This window comes from Oryza sativa, chromosome 11 (genome assembly GCF_034140825.1).
Source record: "Oryza sativa Japonica Group chromosome 11, ASM3414082v1".
Taxonomy (NCBI): domain Eukaryota; kingdom Viridiplantae; phylum Streptophyta; class Magnoliopsida; order Poales; family Poaceae; genus Oryza; species Oryza sativa.
In genome coordinates this window covers 24,368,195-24,387,447 of record NC_089045.1, presented here as the reverse complement: position 1 = coordinate 24,387,447, position 19,253 = coordinate 24,368,195, and the positions used below count along the sequence as shown (strand labels likewise).

Below are 19,253 nucleotides of genomic sequence, written 5' to 3'. Positions count from 1 at the left end.
TAGGGTATAATAGAGTAGATAATAGATAGATAGATTGATGGTAAGAAAGCGAAGCAATGGATAGCGTGAGGCGCCGCCGTGGCATGGGGCGTGGCTTCTTCACGGCCTCGTAGGAGTGTTTGGTACATATTCACAGTTTGAAAAAAAACTTAGAGGTGGAAGGAAAGAGAAAACTAACGGATGGCCGGGTCCTACGTAGTTGTGTTGTAAAATATAGAATATAGGTAGGTTTCCATTAAACGATTATGTTATATATACAACTAATCTAAATTATACTGTAATTAAACATTTAATATATATCTATCATTTATTCAAAATATTTAGATGTGTCAATATATTGTTCTAATACTCTTCTCAACTATCCAACTGATCAAACGTATACTAATCATACTGGACTGCTGGTAGACAATAGGCGACTCAATTAGCACGGGGTGCTAGACTTAATCTGTGTGCGACTCAATTAGCACGGGGTGCTAGACTTAATCTGTGTTTTGGTGGTTGTATTTTGTTCACAGGAGATAATTCCGATCCGACTTGTTGGTTCGTGACAGTCTCGCCGCCGTATATTACCCATTAACAAATAAATAACGGACCTTTTCTTTCTTTTTTTTCACATCTGTTGCGCATAGGAAGGACATTAGCCGGTTTTAAGGAGAGAGAGATTTTAACAAATCTAATCCATATGTTTGCGCATAAATCAATGGCTAGATATTTCTTATATTTTCTCTAATTTATTAGAGTGCCACATGGTATTATGAGAGCATTTGTAGAATGCCACGTGGCGGCTTGAGAGCATTTGTAGGAAGTTTAATGGACTTTTAGTATATAATAGATACTGAACACATGAATCTCGCGGATAAATATTGAGAGCAAAATAATTGTCAACACACTACATAATCATCCTGTTCTGGCGCCCAAGTCTACCGGAGGAGGCTGGTCCTCATGTCATCTTCATGCAACCGGAGAGCAGGCTGCCACCAAGATTATCCCTGCAGTTCTCCTCCCCCCTGTTGCTACTGTTTTCCTTACAAAAATGTTTAATTTAAGCTGCAGTAACACTTGATTTATTAAAACCATCTTCTCCTGAAATTGAAAATGAGGAAGGGGACGGTGGGTGTCAATTGAGGACTGAAAAAAGCTACAAACTGAGAAGGCAAATGTGTAAATTGACTAGGTAATCAATGAATTATTCATGGTTAACTAAACAAACCTTAGGTGCGTAAACCAGTTAACTTGAATGGTGGGATTGTTAGGGTGCGCGTTAACCTCTCTCCTCAATGCCGCCTCCACTTCCACCACCACCCTGCCTGTGGCACTCTCGCAGTCGAGCAATACCGAGACTACATCGAGCAGAGGGAGGTTTCCCAAGCCAACCTCATTGGTCACACTATCCCTGGACGCTGGTACGCATAATTCAACATGCTTGACCATTGGCATGGCACCCTGTAGAAATGTGAGCATTATGTTTGTGCAACAGTATCTCAGGTTAGGAAACAACCCGCCACCGGCGACGGTCCATGAAAATTTTGTGTTGAGGTACACGTGGAGGAACCGGAGCTTTTGCATCCTCGCTAGGACGTCTAGGTCCTGCGGCTCCATGGCCAGCACTTGGAGTTCGAGATAGGAGAGGTGTGGGATGCACATGGAGTTCACCCATGATGGCAACCGAGGCAAGAAGACGTGGAGGCCATCCATACAAAACTTGTGGAGTTGCCGTGGGGGCTCCCAGCCTTCCCAGTGGCTTACAAGGACCCACGAGCCAAACAAAATCTCCAGATGCTGGATTCTCTGCAAGCTACATAGAGACTCCACCAAGGCTTTTAGCAAGCCCTTGTCTGTTTCACCAAGCCAACTAATCTTGAGGATCCTTAAGTCTGACAGTTTGCGCACCTCCACAGCGAAGTTTGAGCAGATATCGATCGATACAAGGCCCAAAGATAGCTCTTGCAGGGACGTTAGATTCCCAACACTGGCAAGAACTCTCGTCTCTCTGTCGACGCATAGGCGCATTAGCTTGTTTAGCTTGCCAACACTTGCAGGTAGTGCTGCCAAGCCTGTGTTCCTTACGTCGAGTGCCTGAAGTTGCACAAGGGCACCAATTTCTGTTGGTAGGTAATCAACACATGTGTATCTTAGTCCTAGGTACCTCAACTGATGTAGCTTCCCTAGATGCTTCAGGTGACAACTTCCCGTGATATCGCAATGTTCCAGTACTAGCACACGTAGGACCTGGAAGCTTGTAAGTAGGGGCATCAAACTAATGGAACACTTAATGGCATTGAATGATCTCAGTTGTGGCATGCTAGCAGCCAGGTTATGGCTTTTTTCTAGGTTGCTACTCTTGTGCAATGCTATCCTGCGGACTATACTGATCTGCAAAGACAAGTTGTGCTCATCATATGGTTTGTCCAATACTTTTACAAAGTTTTCTACATTTGTCAAAATGCGGATGAGGTCTAGGACCATGTCATGGACACGACAACCATCAAACGTGTCACTGTAAATGTCATAGCCCATCGGCTGGATCATGCCTTTATTTATAAGCTCGGTGAAGTAACTCTCACCTACCTCATATATCTTATTCCCATGTTCCTCATGGACAAATCCTTCGGCTATCCATATCCATATCAAAGATTTTTTTTCAATCCAACAATCTTCTGGAAATATGCTTAGGTGCAACAGACAAGTCTTCAGATGTGAAGGCAATTCATAGTAGCTATAAGACAATATCTTCCTTGTGTTTTGGACTGCTTCATTTCGATCTTCAAGCCCAAAACCGATAGAGTTGTATACTCTGGACCAGTCTTCCACTGGTTTATTAACTAACAAACAAGCTATTGTAATTATAGACAATGGTACACCACCACATTTTTGTAAAATCTTTTTAGTTGCCTCGGCTTGTTGATTACCCTCTCGACCTTTGCATTGAGCACCAAACATTCTATTGTAGAATAACTTTTTTGAGTTGTCAGCAGAAAGTGGTTCCATTAGGTAAATATTACCAACTTCTTCAGCAACTTGAGAAATACGAGTTGTTGTGATTACTCTACTTCCACAATTACTATCAACTAAAGCACATTTAATCATTTTCCATGTTGATGTCTCCCATATGTCATCAATAACAATCAAATACCTATGTGCATTGGAATACAACGGATATTCATTAGTAAAACAATCAATGCATAATCAAGAAGCCTACAAACATTAGAGATCCAAGAGGCATAAGAAAATCATCAACGTGTTACTTGACAAAGGGGTTAAACCCATCATTATTGATACAATAATTTAATCTCCGTGGCAAAGAGATTTAGACCCATAGTAGCGAGGCATGAGTGTGATGGCGAGTTGATTGTGGGGTTTAGTTTCACATGAAACATTAATGATATACATACCTAATGCAGATTTACTTAATCTCAACTATCACAACCAATAGCTAATATTGAAATCATTCTAATGGAAAAAATCATTCAAAAAACACTTATTATGGTTAATTAACAATCGATCAATTTGGTGGGCATTGAGTACATACCTCCTCTTGTGAAGATATTCTCGGAGCTCATCAATTAGATATCTTTCACTTAGTGCCATTGTATCGAATTTCATATAGTTGTACTTGTTAAGTTCAATAAGGATGTCCTTGAAAACTTTCTTGATGTCAGGTTTCTGACCCACGGGAATCAAAGCAGCACACTCAAATTGCATTTTAAGACACTCAAACACTGCCTTTGCAAGGGTTGTTTTACCCAATCCTCCAATTCCAACTATGGATATTAACTTAAGCTTCTTCTTGGACTCATCGTCCCCCTCAAACAACCTCTTGATTAGATCATCACTTGTCTTGTCAATGCCAACAAGATTTGTAACATTCTCGTAAAGTGCCAATATGCGAGGATCGACAATCGTTGGAGGATTAGCAACAACACCATCAAGCCTATACCTATCCCGTCGTTCCATCACCGCCTTGACTTGGATCTTGACATCCTTGATGTCCTTGGCTATTTTATGCTGGATCTTTACTTCAGACAATTTGTGGCACTTATTGATTAACCATGTGAATATGTTTTTCTTGGATTGATCAAGGTCATCTGCCCGTAGCATGAAGGTATCAATGATGTCCTCGATGCTGTAGGACAACTCCCTAACGTCCCTAGCCCAGATCTTGACTTGCTCATCAAGCTGGTCTAGTGGCACATTTGAGATCTTCTTAAGGGCAAGTTGCATGCTCTCGAGCTCAATCTTGAGGAACTTGATTCCCTCCTTCACATTTTTTTGCAAGTTATACTCCTCACTAAGTAGTTTGCCTAGCTTGGGGAGGAGAGTGCCTATTGCCCCAGTGGCGAACTCCATTTTGGATGATTCACACCTTCCCCTTTTCTTTTAATGATGATGATTGATGAAGATATGGGTCGCATTTATGAACAAATCATGATACCTGATTAGGAAGCCTAATACAATCTCCACAATTAGTAACTGATTGAGATTCTATGCCCCTTTAGAGAAAAAAAAACTAAGGAAAGAAGCTAAAACATTCATGTAGATGTCGTACTATCCTATATGGCTTGGATCTTAAGCAATCTTAGAGTATCTCTAGAAGAGGGGCTATATAGCTCTCCATGTTTAGCAAACATAGAGAAAAAAAAAAACCTCTTCAACATGCTGGCAGCCCTGCTTGCTAGGCCATCGATAGGACCGCAACTACAAAATGGAAACCTTTGTGCTAAACCTATAATAAGATTCTGTTTAAAAAATATTATTAAGCAACAGAGTAGATTTTACTTTGAACTATGTATAAAGAATAAAGTTGCAAATAGACCAAGGCTATAGCCACTTTTCACTTAATGATACACATTTTACAAAGCCTTGTTAACGTATCTATGTATCTATTGTCCCGATGTTTTGCTCATCCACATTCTGGCTGGTGTGATCTTCTACCCACATTACAAGAACTATCCATTGATCTAATATACTCCCTCTAAAAAAAGAACAGTGCATGACTAATGACAAGTGGAGTTGTATAGGAGAACACAATATAGACGCATGGATGACCGAGGAAGCATAGGGGTTTAAGCTTGGGAAATCATTGCATCCTGAAGCAATGATTATGTTTTCTTTAGGAAGTATAAAATGAAATATTCAATATCTATAAAATATCCTCACATTGTCATTATGAACTATGGGTATTTGAATATAATTACCATAAAACACATCAAATCTTAAAAGACATAAAGACATGATCTTTCTAGCTATGAAGGGGATGTGAAACATATAAAAGCAGGATAAGAATATCCTGCAACATATTAAAGCATATCCTAGAACATATTAAAATCGGGCTGGTCAAATGTCCCCCTACCTCCTCGACCAAACTTGGCCAGCCTACTCCATTGAGCATCCACGGGTCCTAACTCCTCAATGCATCGCCGCCCTCTACAGTGGAAACGAGCTATCCTAATGCCGCATCGCAACCTATGCTCTCTTCATCAAAGCTCAGGGGCTTCTTCTAGACCACAACACACCAAAATTTCCTCACTCTGCAATGCCATCCTTAGATCTGTGGATCTGCCTCCTAGCCAAAGCCTCATCCTTTATAGCTACGCAACCTAGATGAGCAGCACAGGCATAGAGCAACAATGCCCTAAGCTCCACCTGTCATCCGTACTATCGTCACCTCCGGCTCGAGTTGCGTCCACACCTACGTTGCCATAGCACCAAGCTCTGCTCGATGTGTCCCATGGCAGACCACGCCCTACCTTCCACCACACTCATCCATTGCCTCCCACCCTCCTAAACATCACCATTGCCTCTCGGCCTCCTACTCCGCCTATTGCCAAGCTCCGTCAGCCACCGGCGCAATGTTGCTGACGATCTGCCTGAGTAGTTGTGCTAGATATTTTGCCACATTAGAGAGTTGCAGAAATTTTAATTATTTTCTTTTCAATTCATTTTCGTTTCTCTCATGCACGTGAAATGACTGAAATGTCCTTGGCTCCTCCTAAACAGATCAGATTGATGCCATCTCTCAATCCAATTCCAGTGACACTCTTCCTTTGCTCACCGCCTCCACAGAGATGCCTGCCCACGCTCGCTGCTCCTCTAGCACCGCTCGCTGCCTCCTCATCGGTCGCCGGCCGGCTCGGTGCCTCCCGTACTCCCCTCTCCCACTCCCACTCCCTCTCTCTCTCCAGCATTTCTCACTCACTCAGTTGCCGTTTCTAACACTGTCTGCCATGAGGGGAGCAAGCCTAGGAGCATGCATGGGTGCCCGTCAGTTCAGCCCTCCCCTGCACTCCACTCTTCCTCTCCCTGTCTCCACTGGCCAAACAGGAAGACGGCATCGGTGACCAAGAAGGCGTCAAGAGCGGGTAATGAGGAACAATTTGTCTATGTACTGAATTATGCGTTGAATGGTTTGTATATGAACTCGGTTGAACAATTTGTAGCAAGTTTGTGTATGCACTAGATTTTGCCTTGAATGGTTTGTGAACTTCACTGGATTGAGTTTGATGTTCTTATGTCTGGCCTGCTATTTAATTTTGATGCATACAGGCTGTTGATGCCTGGGTTGGTACAAAGAGAGGACAGATAGAGCTGATTTGTTTAGGAGGAGCCAAGGGCATTTCGGTCATTTTAAGTGCATGGTGAAAAGAAAATGAGTTGAAAAGAAAAGAAAATAGCTAAAGCTTTGTAAAGTGGCAAAATATCTTACAGTAACATTTTATCGGGTGCATCTAGTGGATGTAATTTTGTTTGAAACCACATGAAAATAGTGGCATATTGTCTGTTTTTCATTCGAGTGCAATGAAAATATGGATATTGAGAGAGCCAAAAATTAAATAGACACTCTTTTAGAGATTCTCTCGGAGAGATAAGATAAAACTTAATCATATTCTACCATAACACAACGGTATCAAGTATGACTCTTTCTATATTCTCTAACACAATTGATATATATGTTCTTGCAGATATGCCAAACAAAGCACAAAAGCGGTTTTCACCCACAAACTGGGCTTCATAGAAAAAGAAAGAAGAGAAATTGTACGACTGTTTATGTGGAAACTAAATTCTACGAATTTTTGGCGAGACTCGAGAGGGGCCAGCTGATCTTACCTATGAAGTAGAGGACCGATCTCCCCTCGCAGCTCTTGGCTCAACACGGGGAGGGAGGAGACTCAACGGCTGGGGGCTGCTGGTGATACATGGCGGCAGAGCTTGTACTGCTCACTTGCTCAGTTCTGTGGAGGTGGCATGGGCTACTCTTACTCATAAATGTGTGGATGGGAGAGGAGACATGAAGGCATGGACGATTCTATTCCTTCCTCCATCCTAAAATATAACAACTTTTACCTCTCAGTATTTGTCCCAAAATTTAACAACTTTACATCAATATTCCCTTCCCAACCAATCACAACCCTCCACCATTTATTTTTTTCCACCTACCTCTACTACTCATCCAATCACAACCCTCATCCATTCACTTCTACCTACTTTCTTAATAACCGTGTCCAACTCTAAAACTTCTTGTATTATGGGACAGAGGGAGTATAAAGTTACAATCCACTACATTCTAAATTCAACATGCAAATATACCGCATCACCATCCTTTAGTGATTATTACATCTTAATACTCATGTAAACATGTTACATCATCTATATTTTATTTTATTCTGAAGATCTAAAATACAAACATGTTAAATAATCATCCCACATAATTTACATAACATTTTAACATGTTTTTTTCCTGTCATTTCTACCAAATCCTATGTATACTTTTTTTTGACTGGAATCCTATGTATACTTCATCCCCACTTAGTTAATGTTTTCTATTCTCTCTCATTAAATCACATCACCTCAAAATTTGAGAATCCACTTAAAATTATGTTTTTAAGGGATATATATCACAAAGATTTCATCTAATAATTATTTTAATTTTTGCTTTCTATTGCCACACACGAGCATTATTCTAGTAGTACATGTACTACCTCCTTTTTAAGTTATAAGACATTTTTACTTTGGTTAAAGTCAGACTACTTAAAGTTTGACTACGTTTGTAAAAAAAATAACATTTTCAACCCAAGACAAATTTATTATATATATATATATATATTCAATTATTAATTTAATTAAACTAATTTGGTATTATAAATATTACTATATTTGTCTATAAGCTTAGTTAAAGTTGAAGTAGTTCGACTTTGACCAAAGTTAAAACGCCTTATAGCCTGAAAAGGGAGGGAGTAATAATAAGGGTATAATTGTCCAAGATGGAAGATGGAGATCGTAGACTTTTATAGATACAATATAATCGGGGTTGCACTTATTAAAAGCACCTTAAAAGCTCTCATAATTTTTTAACGTTTCGCAGATGCTTCTCCCGTCCAGATCAGGCGAACCTCACAATGCGTCGGCGCCACTATATTTCTTTGTTGAGCGAATCCATGGAGGCACCGTGTCCGCCCGGCCTTCCACGCCTACTTCAACAGCCTCCAGTCCAGTGCCCACCAAAGCCGTCGTCACCCTTCTCCACTACCGGCCGATGCCCGATCATGCCGTGATCCGTGACTCCCCGTCCCTATCGTGTATACGTACTGACCGGGTTGGGAAATAATATTTCCAGCTAGCTAGTGTACATCATTGATGGATACTTCCGAGACATACTTGGTGCTAGTTAAGTGGGGATGTGTGTAGTAACTTCATCAATCTTAAAATATATCGGTTCAGTCTTAAAATAAGGTGTGCTTGTACAGTAGCGTAGGACGAGAAAAAATTAGATGTGGCTCATGAACTACGCAAGAGTTAGTACAGGATAATAGTAATGGAAAAAAAAATCAATCTCAATGCACGATATTTTACAAGGCAACGTTTCTCATCAAGTCTACATTAAGCACCGTAACAAGCATTAATCACAAGTTCACGATTCATCATCTATTTACAAAATTAAAGGTGTAAATAAAAGAATATGTACTTAAAAGAGTACTTCAACTCTAGAAAGGCTAACGAGCGATCGATCACTTGATCAGACCCCCTCCACGTGGTTTTCTTTTTTTTGGCACCGTATTACTTTTCTATTTTAGTAAAATTTATGCACCTAAAGTTTGTACACCTTAAGTTTACACATCTAAAGTTTAGAGACCCAAAGTTTACAAGTCAAAAGTTTATATATCCGATTCAAATTTGAATTTGAATTCAAATATTTTTTATATATAGTATTTCTATACATCTAAAATTTATGCACCTAAAGTTTATAGACCCAAAGTTTATAAGTCAAAAGTTTACATACCCTATTCAAATTTGAATTTGAATTCAAATATTAGTTTATAGACACAAAGTTTATAAGTTAAAAGTTTACATACCCGTTTCAAATTTGAATTTGAATTCAAATATTTTTTATATATTGTATTTATATACATAATTTTTTCCAGTTTTGTTTTTTATATTTTTAAAATTTATAGTGTAATACTACTAGGAAGAGAAGAAGGAGAGGAGGAAGGGGGAGAGGAGCGCATAGGGGGGATGGGGAGTGATCGCTCCAAGCGATCGATCGCCCATTAGCATCACCCCTTCAACTCCTCTAGATTTACGCTTTCAGCGATACATCACATGCCTCTCAACTCCTCTTTCTATATTTCCATTTTCCGATTCAGCTTGGCTCGCTTGCCGCAGCACGCCTACGCTGCGGCCCTGGCTGGCGCTCACCTTACAAATCCAATGGCGAGAAGAACAAGCTGCAATCACCACCGCACTCATAATATATAGTTTTAAAAAGTAAAAACGACTATCATTCAGATAAAATCCAACATCAGGAAGAACCGGTTATGTCCACTACTCATATATATATAAAAAAAAGTATCGCTGTGATGACAAACCACACAGAGGCAATCATAACGTAAAAAAAAAAGTTTTCACCACTACCATAACATAAAATAAAACAAAGAGGTATAATCGAGATAATCTTGGCACTCATAAAAGTTTAAAAAAATATTATCGAGATAATCCAACCGTCAGAACCAGTTACGCACATACTTCTGGAGATTATGGATACTCCATACCCATACGACATGTATATCCAACTAGGTATGAGGGTACCATATACAGATAGAATATCTTTAGTAAAGGATTCGGTGAGATTTTTTACCATCCAACACAGTTTTTGGTACCTCCCGGTACTACAACCAAACGGTCGACAATCACTGGTACCGCGAGGTACAGGAGTCCCGTGCTGGATACCTCCCACTTCATTCGCATGCGTGGAACAAATTAAAGGGCAGAATTGGACTTTCGCATAATAGATAGTTTTCGTCGAGACGGTTTGAGTCCCCGACACCGGCAATCCCCCCCCTCCGGGAAATTTAACTATTTGCCACTCTTATGACATTGCAATTAACGATTTGCCACACCGTGTCTATGACATGTGGGCTCTCATATGTCTATAACATGTGGGCCTAGTGGCAAATCGTTAAGCACCACTCGTAAGAGTGGCAAATAGTTAAAAGCCCCTCGGGTCCTTTGACGACGGCGGCGGCGCAGCCAAGCTCGTTGGCCTCCGCCTCCCTCGCTACTACCTGCCATCACCACACTGCCCAATCCCAACTTGCCCCTCCTGCTCCCGGTCCAAATCCGGCCGCGCCGACTTCAGGGAGCCGATGGCGACGATGACCTCAACGCGCCAACGAAGAGACGTCCACAGCGACGAGCTCAATACCCTCCTGAACACAAGCACAGACGAGCTCGGTACCAATCTGAAGCAACACGAATCGTGGACTGGAGGACGAACATGACGCTGCTGTGTCCGTGGCATGGCCAGTACATCATATCGATCCTTCACTAGTAGGCAAAGCATCTTCATCTTTCCTTCACCATCATCTCTCACAAATTAACTCAAGCCCAGCTCGCCTCGCCCTCGCGTCAGCCTCGCAGCTTCTGCTTCTCTCCGCTGGCGTCGTTTGACTTCCTGGCCGCTCAATCCACGGAGCGGTGGAAAATGGAGGTGTCGCCACGCCAACGCACCACGTCGCGAGGCAGGCGCCGGGGCGCCGGGAGCCCAAGACCCGGCTGGCCTTTGTATACCTCCCAGTAACTAATCAATGACTGTAAAATCACTATTTTTTTCATCTTTCTCTTGAAAGCATGTGAGTTTGTATTTGCATGCGAATTATTCTCAAAAAAAAAAGTGCCCCATCATCTCAAACATTCACCGTAAAACTTGGATGGGATCATTCCATCAAACATTGCACTTCCAACCAATTACACACCATCAGTTTGTGTTTTTATCTGGGCCTATGATTAGGCCTCACTGATGCATATATTACAATCCATCTGTAAATAAAAACAATGTAGAAAAGCTAAGTAAAATGGCACAGGAAACTATTAGGAAAAACTAGCCAATCCATCGAACGGCCGGTTCTGTTCTGGCGCTCAAGTCTGCCGGAGGATACTGGTCTTCTTCCTCGTCATAAAGCCATGGAGGGTTCCACCAAAGAGTTTCTCTGAAATTATCCTCCTGCCGCTGTTCAGTACAGTCGGTAAGAGAACTTTACATAAAACAATAACAACTTTGAAGATGACTGTAACTTTCCTAAATGTGTACCTGCACGCATCAAGGAACGAGAGTGCAGAGCGAATTGGTTCAAGATAGCCTCCTCCTCTTTGCCTCGTCGGCTGCGCCATTGTCCTGCTGGATGGGGAAAGAAACCAGTAATTAGTTAGAAGTAATTAGTTACATATACACTTTGTACGAATTCAGTGTTAAATTAGCACGATGTGCGCAAATGCTGCACCTTCTGGTCCGTGGCTGAAATCTCCTCCTCGCCATAATTTCTGTCGGTTTCCTCTGGATCTGAAATTTGATCCTCCTCCTCATCATTTATGTCATCTTTCCCTGGATCGGAAATCTCCTCGTCATCGCTATCGTCTGATGGAATCAGATTATAAGCCTGAAATTGAGGGAGAGTACATTAGCAAGGCTATGTTCAATACTAGAGGTTTAAACCTTTACCCCTTACAAAAAATGGAGTGGCTTATTAGCGTATGATTAATTAAGCATTAGCTATAGAAACTTGAAAATAGATTATTATGATTTTTTAAAACAACTTTCCTATATAATTTTTTGACAAACACACCGTTTATCTGTCTAGGAAGCAAGCGCGAAAAAAATATTACTTATAGAAGTTACGAAGAAAGAAAGAACATAGCCTAAGAAAAGTAATGATTACTTAGAGGAGGCATGAAAGAGAATTAACGTCAATCATTTTTTCATTATTTCCACTCCATACGTTGCATAATATAAGAAATTTTGTCTATACAATTATAGAGCTAAAATTCCTTATGATGGGATAGAGTATTAACAAAAACCAATCGTACCTCGTCACCTATCTGCACATGAGTGATGGGACGGTTGGGGTGAGAATTAATCACACGCCTCCACACCGCTATGGCTTCCTTCACTTGCCTGGCCGTCAGATCTGAGCAGTACAGCAGATGTATAAAAACATCATTCAGCTAAGGGAGGTACCTTAATCCAATGTCATTGGCTGAATCATCACCAGATGGCTCAAATGAAATATTCGTGAGCATTGGCATTGCTCCCTGCAAAAACATGATCTCTATGTCCGTGGAGAAGCATCTCAGGCTTGGGAACAAACCGCCACCAGCGATTGTCCATGAAATTGACAAATCGGAGTTCACTTCGAGGACGCGGAGCTCCGGCATCATCGCAAGGGCATCCAAGTCCCTTTGTTCCACAGCCAGCAAGTGAAGGTTCAGATGGGAGAGGTGTGGAATACGCACGGAATCCACCCACGTTGGCCGCCGAGGCAATGAACCATCCACGTAGAACTTGCGGAACTGCCGTGGGGGCTCCCAGCCTTCCCAACCTTCCAACACCTTCCAACTGCCCTTGATCTTGATGCTCTGTAGTTTGCGCAGGGTGCATAGGGACTCCACCAGTGTCTTCAGTGAGCCCTCATCTAGATGCAACCAATCAATGGTGAGCTTCCTCAGGTCTGTCAGTTTGCAGAGATCCACAGCAATGTTTGGGCAGCCATCATCGGTTATCTCGCCCAAACGCAAATCTTGCAGTGAGGTCAGGTTCCCAATTACCCCAGAAGGAACTATGGTGCCTCCGACGCATAGTCGGATCAGCCTTCTTAGCTTTCCAACAGTTGCTGGCAGTGCATTAGTGCCCCTGACATCCAATACCAACAGATGCATGAGATCCCCTATTTCACTTGGGAGCTCGGTAATTCGTGTGCCTCTAAGTCCCAGGTAACGCAACCTTTGTAGCTTCCCAATATGCTTCAAGTGATATCCTGTTATGACACCACACGATTCCAGTGCTAGCACGTGTAGAATCTCAAAGCTCACTAACGGGGGAATCATACTAATAGGACACTCAATGGCATTGAGTGACCTCAGTTGTGCCATCCCTGTGGTCAAGTTATCGAATTTATCTTGGTTCAAGCTCTTGTGCCATGCTACCCTACGGGCAGTGCTGCTTTGTGAAGATGAGCTATGAACATCATATAACCTGTCTAGTATCTTTACAAAGTTCTCTTCGGTTGCCAAGATGCGAATAAGATCTAGCACCATGTCATGGATGCGGCAGGCAAACACCCGGCCATACATCTCAATTGGTTGGATCATGCTTCTATTTACAAGCTCGGTGAAATACCTCTCGCCAACCTCAAATAACCAGGTTTGTTGTTCCTCTTGGACAAAGCCTTCAGCTATCCACTTCCATATCAATGGTTTTTTCATGATCCGGTGGTCTTCTGGATATATGCTTAGGTATAGTAGACAAGTCTTTAGGTATGAAGGCAACTCGTAGTAGCTAAAAGATAATATCTTTCTCATGTTCTCAACTTCTTGATTTTGACCTGTAGGCCCAAAACCAATAGAGTCGTACACTTCGATCCAGTCCTCCACTGGTTTATTAACCAACAAACTAGCCATTGTAACTATAGACAAAGGCATGCCATTACATTTCTTTAAGATCTTCTCAGTTGCTTCAACTGATTGATTATTAGTTGGTCCATTGGAACCAATACCAAATATTCTATTGTTGAATAACCTTTTGGAGTTGTCACTGGAAAGCGGCTTCATCCTATAAACATCACCAACTACTTCAGCAACTTCAGAAATACGAGTTGTTGTAATTACTTTACTTCCACAATTACTATCCACCAAAGCACAATTAATCCTTTTCCATGTGAATATCTCCCATACGTCATCAATAACAATCAAGTACCTATCCCGATAGGAGTAGAAGAGATATGAATTAGTGAGACACATTTATTGAGTAAATCTGTAAAACAAGAAGTGTACATAATGGAGGATCCGAAATGGCATAAGCAATTATCATAAGATTGCTCGATGAAAAATATTAAATTCATCACTTGCCATGCATTTGTGCAATCTCATTTTCTGTTTTGAAATTGGAAAACTACATATGACTCTCCAAAACAAGTATGTCACTATGTCTGTATGTGCGTAAAAGGAATTCTATACTTTCTTTTAATGCGTCTAGCAAACAGCAGGGAACATATGTAGTGATATGCATGCAATATAGCTAGCAGTATGATTATGCACCTAACACATCCAGATAGAGCCACAGCCTTATTGCCGACGCATTCGAATTTATGAAAATAAATATGTGAACTTTTAGTGGGCGCATTCCCGTGCTCCATATGCCTTATGGATCTCTAGCATTTTCTCTAAGGGAACCCACACAAATTTCAGCCACTTTTGAATGGCTAGGATTGTGCCAAGAGTTTTGACTACAGTGACTCATCATTATCTCTTCCTCTTCACTTATCCCTCCCATCCAACAAAATTATTGAACCAGAGCGCCCATTATTGTTGGAGAAAATATCTTTACTGGGTTGGCAAAAAACCACATTAGTTCCGATTTAAATAGGAACCGGAACTAAAGATGGTTTTTAGTTCCGGTTTAAAACTTCATCGGGACTTGATGATCTAATTTAGTTCTGGTTGGTAACACCAACCGGGACTAAAGATCATTTTTAGTCCCGGTTCAAATTAAAAAAACGTCAGAGCCCCTACTATCTTTAGTCCCGGATGGTGTTACCAACCGGGACTAAATATCAAAACGTCCTATATAATCCCTAGGCCTTATCCTCTCCTCCTGTCCTCGCAAATAACTCCTCCTCCTCTCTCCTCTATCTCTCTTTCCTCCCCGCGCTCCTCTCTCCTCTAGTGGACACTCAGCAGTATAGTGGGTGGCGGTGCAAGAGGAAGCGGGCAGGTGGCAGACGGCCTCCCCTCCGCTGGATCTGAGAGGGGAGGCGGCCAGGCGGCGGTGGCGCAGCGAGCCGGGCGGGTGGCAGACGGCTGGCTGGGCGCGGCGCGGGCGGATTTTTTTATTTCCTTTTTTTTTCCTCTTAATTTGTGGATGCTTTTTTGTTGAGGATAATTTGTTCATTCGATCTGTAACTTGAGGATCATTTTGTTGTTGTGGATGATTTGGGATATCGGGAGATGATATTTTGTTATTGTAACAATTTTGGGATGTCAGGCTGAGATATGCAGAACAACAAAAAAAATGAAAGAAAGGGGAAAAAGAAAACCCTAGTCCCGGTTGGCAACAACCGAGACTAAAGATGAAAGCGTTAGCCACGTGGCGTTACCATCTTTAGTCCCGGTTAGATAGTCATCTTTAATCCCGGTTTGCAACTCAGGACTAAAGGGAGTTGCAAACCGGGACTAAAGAGCCTTTCTCCAGCAGTGCATGGGAATCCAACCTAGCACCACCGCCCACCACCGGTCGCGGGCGCCCAAGGCCATATCTCTAGGCCCAGGGAAACCCACCTATTCCTCCTCTACTAGGCTCCCTCCCACCCAGCACCTACCACAAAATGCTAAACTCTAAACTTAGTGCTGAAGTTATATATTGTCGTCGCGCCATCGTAGTATGTTCTTTCTGCCACCTTCCGGGCTTCCCCTCCCTCACTCTCTCTTGGCTCTCATGGTCTCTGTTGCTAGAGCTTGAAGACAACCCACTAGCCATTAGATTTTAATCCAACGGCCAGGGAGCAGGTTGCTGAGATCTCTTTAAACGTGTGAGAAATGTGCCTAACTATGAACTGTATTAATATATATTATGTAATTTTATTTACTTTTGTATTATTACTACCATGAAAACATTTTCTGCATGCGGATAAATCAGCATTGCCACGTGCTTTTAGCCCATCCACCCATGACTAAATTAACGCAACTACCTGCCGAAATGTATTCCTGCATTTTGAATTTTTTTTTAGGTGAAGAAAAGAAAGTCATGTGTGATTTTTGGCGTGAAATTAGGCTGTGTGTCGTATATAGGATTTGAACTTGACATCTCTCTACACATAGCTTCCTTACCATATCACCTCAAAGCAGTGGCGTAGCAAGCTAGGTGGCACCGTGGTCCATGGACCACACCTAAAAATTTGAAATTATAGTATATGTGCTAGTTAATATAATAAAATTTGTATAGCGGATCACCCTTTTAATTGACATACTTCATATAGATGGACCACATTTACTTTAAATCCTAGCTACGCTACTGCCTCAAAGCACTTCTTACTTCAACAACACATGCTATTCTTTACTCCATTCGTCAAAAACTTGTAATTTGTATTTAACACTTTATATTACTCAACTATGGAGTTGTTGATCTCATCAAGCTCTCTACAACTTTTATATAGTATTTTCTTCATCTGAAGTATTTAAAAATCTGTTTATCCAAATAGATCTTATTAGAAGTTCTAATAGATTTGGGAACATACAAATGTTGTATTGATATTTCTCTAAACTATATATATATGCCCTCTCTGTTGTTTTTCACTTGTCACTTATAGTAATACATGATATGCTCTCCAAAAACACATTTTTGATCCTTGCTACTTCTAATCATGTACTCCTAAAAATATAAGAAGAAATTGACATGGAGATGGTCATAAATGATTGTATGTTTACCACAAAGTACTCTTGACGGAGGGAGTATATGTTTCAAATCTAATTGGTCCCTGGCCAGTGGATAAGATAAAGCCACGTACACAATACATCTAGCTAGTATTTCAGGTGGTCAAGAACTTTTCTCTAACTCACATCAAAATTCCTAGCATTTTCCCTTAATTTTTTTGTCAACTGTTAAATTTTTTTGGGTTAAATTGAGGGGTTTCAAATAAATGTAAAAAAAGAGAGAGACAAATATCTATATAACACCAATACATATTAGATAATGTACCCTTGTAGCATCGATCTGCTAATACAAACAATTGATCTTCTAGTAGCAGACACAATAAATCATCAGTAAACACTGATAATTAATGTACATCAATTAATTAATTTGATGGGTTCTGGCATACATACCTCTTGTTATCCAGATATTCACGGACCTCATCAGTTAAATAACTTTCACTTAGTTGGGATGTATCGAGTTCCATGTACTTGTGTTTGTCAAGTCCAATCAGGATGTGCTTGAGAACGTTCTTGATGTCAGCAGGTTTCTGACCAACCGAAATAAAAGCAAAACACTGAAATTGCACTTTCAGATTGTCAAACACGAATTTTGCAAGAGTTGTCTTGCCCAAACCTCCTAATCCAAGAACAGATACAATCTTAAGCATCTTGGATGCATCACTTCCTACAAACAACATCCTGATTAGATCTTCACTGGCCTTGTCAACACCAACAAGATTGGTGACCTTCTCGTACAGTCCCAAGATACGAGGGTCAATAAATATTGGAGGCTTAGCATCAATACTATCAATCCTATATCTATCGTATCTTTCGGTCACCTCCTTGACTTGGTTCTCAACACTTTTAATGTCATTGCCTATTTTGTGGTGGATCATTAGCTGGGACAACTTGTGGCATTTATTGATTAACCATGTGAAGATGTTATTCTTGGGTGGCTCAAGTGCATCCACCTGTAGCATGAAGGTGTCAATGATGTCCTCGATGCTGTACGATAGCTCTCTAACATCCTTAGCCCAGATCTTGACTTGTTCGTCAAGCTGGTCTCGTGGAACATTCGACACCTTCTTAAGAGCAGGTTGCATGTACTCGAGCTCGGCCTTCAGGAACTTTATCCCCTCTTTCACACTATTATGCAGGTCATACTCCTCCTTTAGCAGCTTGCCCAACTTGGGGAGGACTGCACCTATCGCTCCAGTGGCCAACTCCATTTGATAATTCACTTTCCCTCTCTGCACGTTTCTTATGATGATGTGGCGTAGATTGATAACTCATCAACTGCTTTCAAATCTCCATTCGCAGTAGTTGCATCACTATATCTTCAGTTCAATGAGAAGCACAAAAAATTAGAAAATATTTCAGCTAGCTATATATATCGTACCAAACTAAATCAGGTTTTTACACTAGCTAAATTGAATCAATATATGTAAAGAACAACAGTTTTTTGCGATCCAACTTAATTGCTGCAAACTCTCATAATCACAAATTCACATAAAGCCCATGCAAGCTCTTAATTTGCTTTGTACAACTTAAAAAAAAGGTAAGTAACAAATTTACCCCTAATAACTATGTTAGTAAATTACGAATTTACCCTTAATTCTACTGGTAGTATAATATTGTGCAGAAAGGTCTCCTTGAATTGGATGTAGCTGACCTTGAAAAGTAGAGAGCCCAATAGCTCCGGCTTGTACTCGTTGCCCTTGGCACAGCTTGTCTCAAGAGGGGATTGGAGGCGACTCCATGGCTCGCTGAGGCATGCAGCTAGCTAATGGGGGTTTAGGCGGCTGCTGCTGCTGCTGTGTATCGAGTAGAGATCGATGCGGTGAGTGCAGTGAGAGCTTGCTGCTTAGCTGGTGTGTGGAAGGATATGATTAACGTAAGTTGAGATATATACAAGGAGGAAGAGAGATATTATTGATAGAGCGGTATCGCGTTTTTTTTTTCTTTTGTTTCTTTGGTCTTTGGGAGGGTCACTTGGGGTCGCAAAATATATGCCTTTAACGAAAAACAAAAGTGTTTTTATAGCGGCAGTGCGGCACTAGCTACTAGCTAGCTATAGGTGATCAATTTTATTTGACACTTCCCGAAATAAAAAATGACTCTGCAATTGACTTTTTTTGCCCACGGTTAGATAAGAGAGTATGCACAATAATTTAGGTTCTCATAGATATAGGAGCCATACATAAAGGAGTGGAGTAAAGCTTTACTATTAGCAGCACCGATCAACTTTATTTGGTGTGGTGTGTAGTTTGGTGACTTTCTTACGTGGATCGCGCCGCGCGCGG

The 19,253-nt window shown here is 41.2% G+C and overlaps 2 protein-coding genes across 4 annotated transcripts; both read right to left on the bottom strand.

Moving 5' to 3' along the window:
* Positions 1-795: 795 nt before the first annotated feature.
* On the bottom strand, positions 796-7,278 carry LOC4350815 (disease resistance protein RGA5-like). Its single transcript, XM_015760101.3, has 4 exons — positions 7,105-7,278; positions 3,530-4,445; positions 1,211-3,133; positions 796-1,083 (listed from the first exon to the last, which is right to left on the bottom strand). The coding sequence occupies exons 2-4, from the start codon at positions 4,345-4,347 to the stop codon at positions 1,068-1,070; spliced, it is 2,757 nt and encodes a 918-aa protein (XP_015615587.1). The 5' UTR covers positions 4,348-4,445; positions 7,105-7,278; the 3' UTR covers positions 796-1,067.
* A 3,913-nt stretch (positions 7,279-11,191) lies between these two features.
* LOC4350814 (disease resistance protein RGA5-like) lies at positions 11,192-18,835 on the bottom strand. 3 transcript variants are annotated; one of them, XM_015762489.3, is made up of 7 exons: positions 18,623-18,835; positions 17,362-18,287; positions 12,537-14,239; positions 12,355-12,455; positions 11,772-11,927; positions 11,582-11,668; positions 11,192-11,500 (listed from the first exon to the last, which is right to left on the bottom strand). In XM_015762489.3, the coding sequence occupies exons 2-6, from the start codon at positions 18,177-18,179 to the stop codon at positions 11,621-11,623; spliced, it is 2,826 nt and encodes a 941-aa protein (XP_015617975.1). In that variant the 5' UTR covers positions 18,180-18,287; positions 18,623-18,835; the 3' UTR covers positions 11,192-11,500; positions 11,582-11,620. The 3 variants fall into 3 exon arrangements, with proteins under 3 accessions (XP_015617975.1, XP_015617979.1, XP_015617976.1); XM_015762493.3 differs by having other exon boundaries at positions 11,582-11,665; XM_015762490.3 differs by having other exon boundaries at positions 17,362-18,281; positions 18,623-18,827.
* Positions 18,836-19,253: the final 418 nt, after the last annotated feature.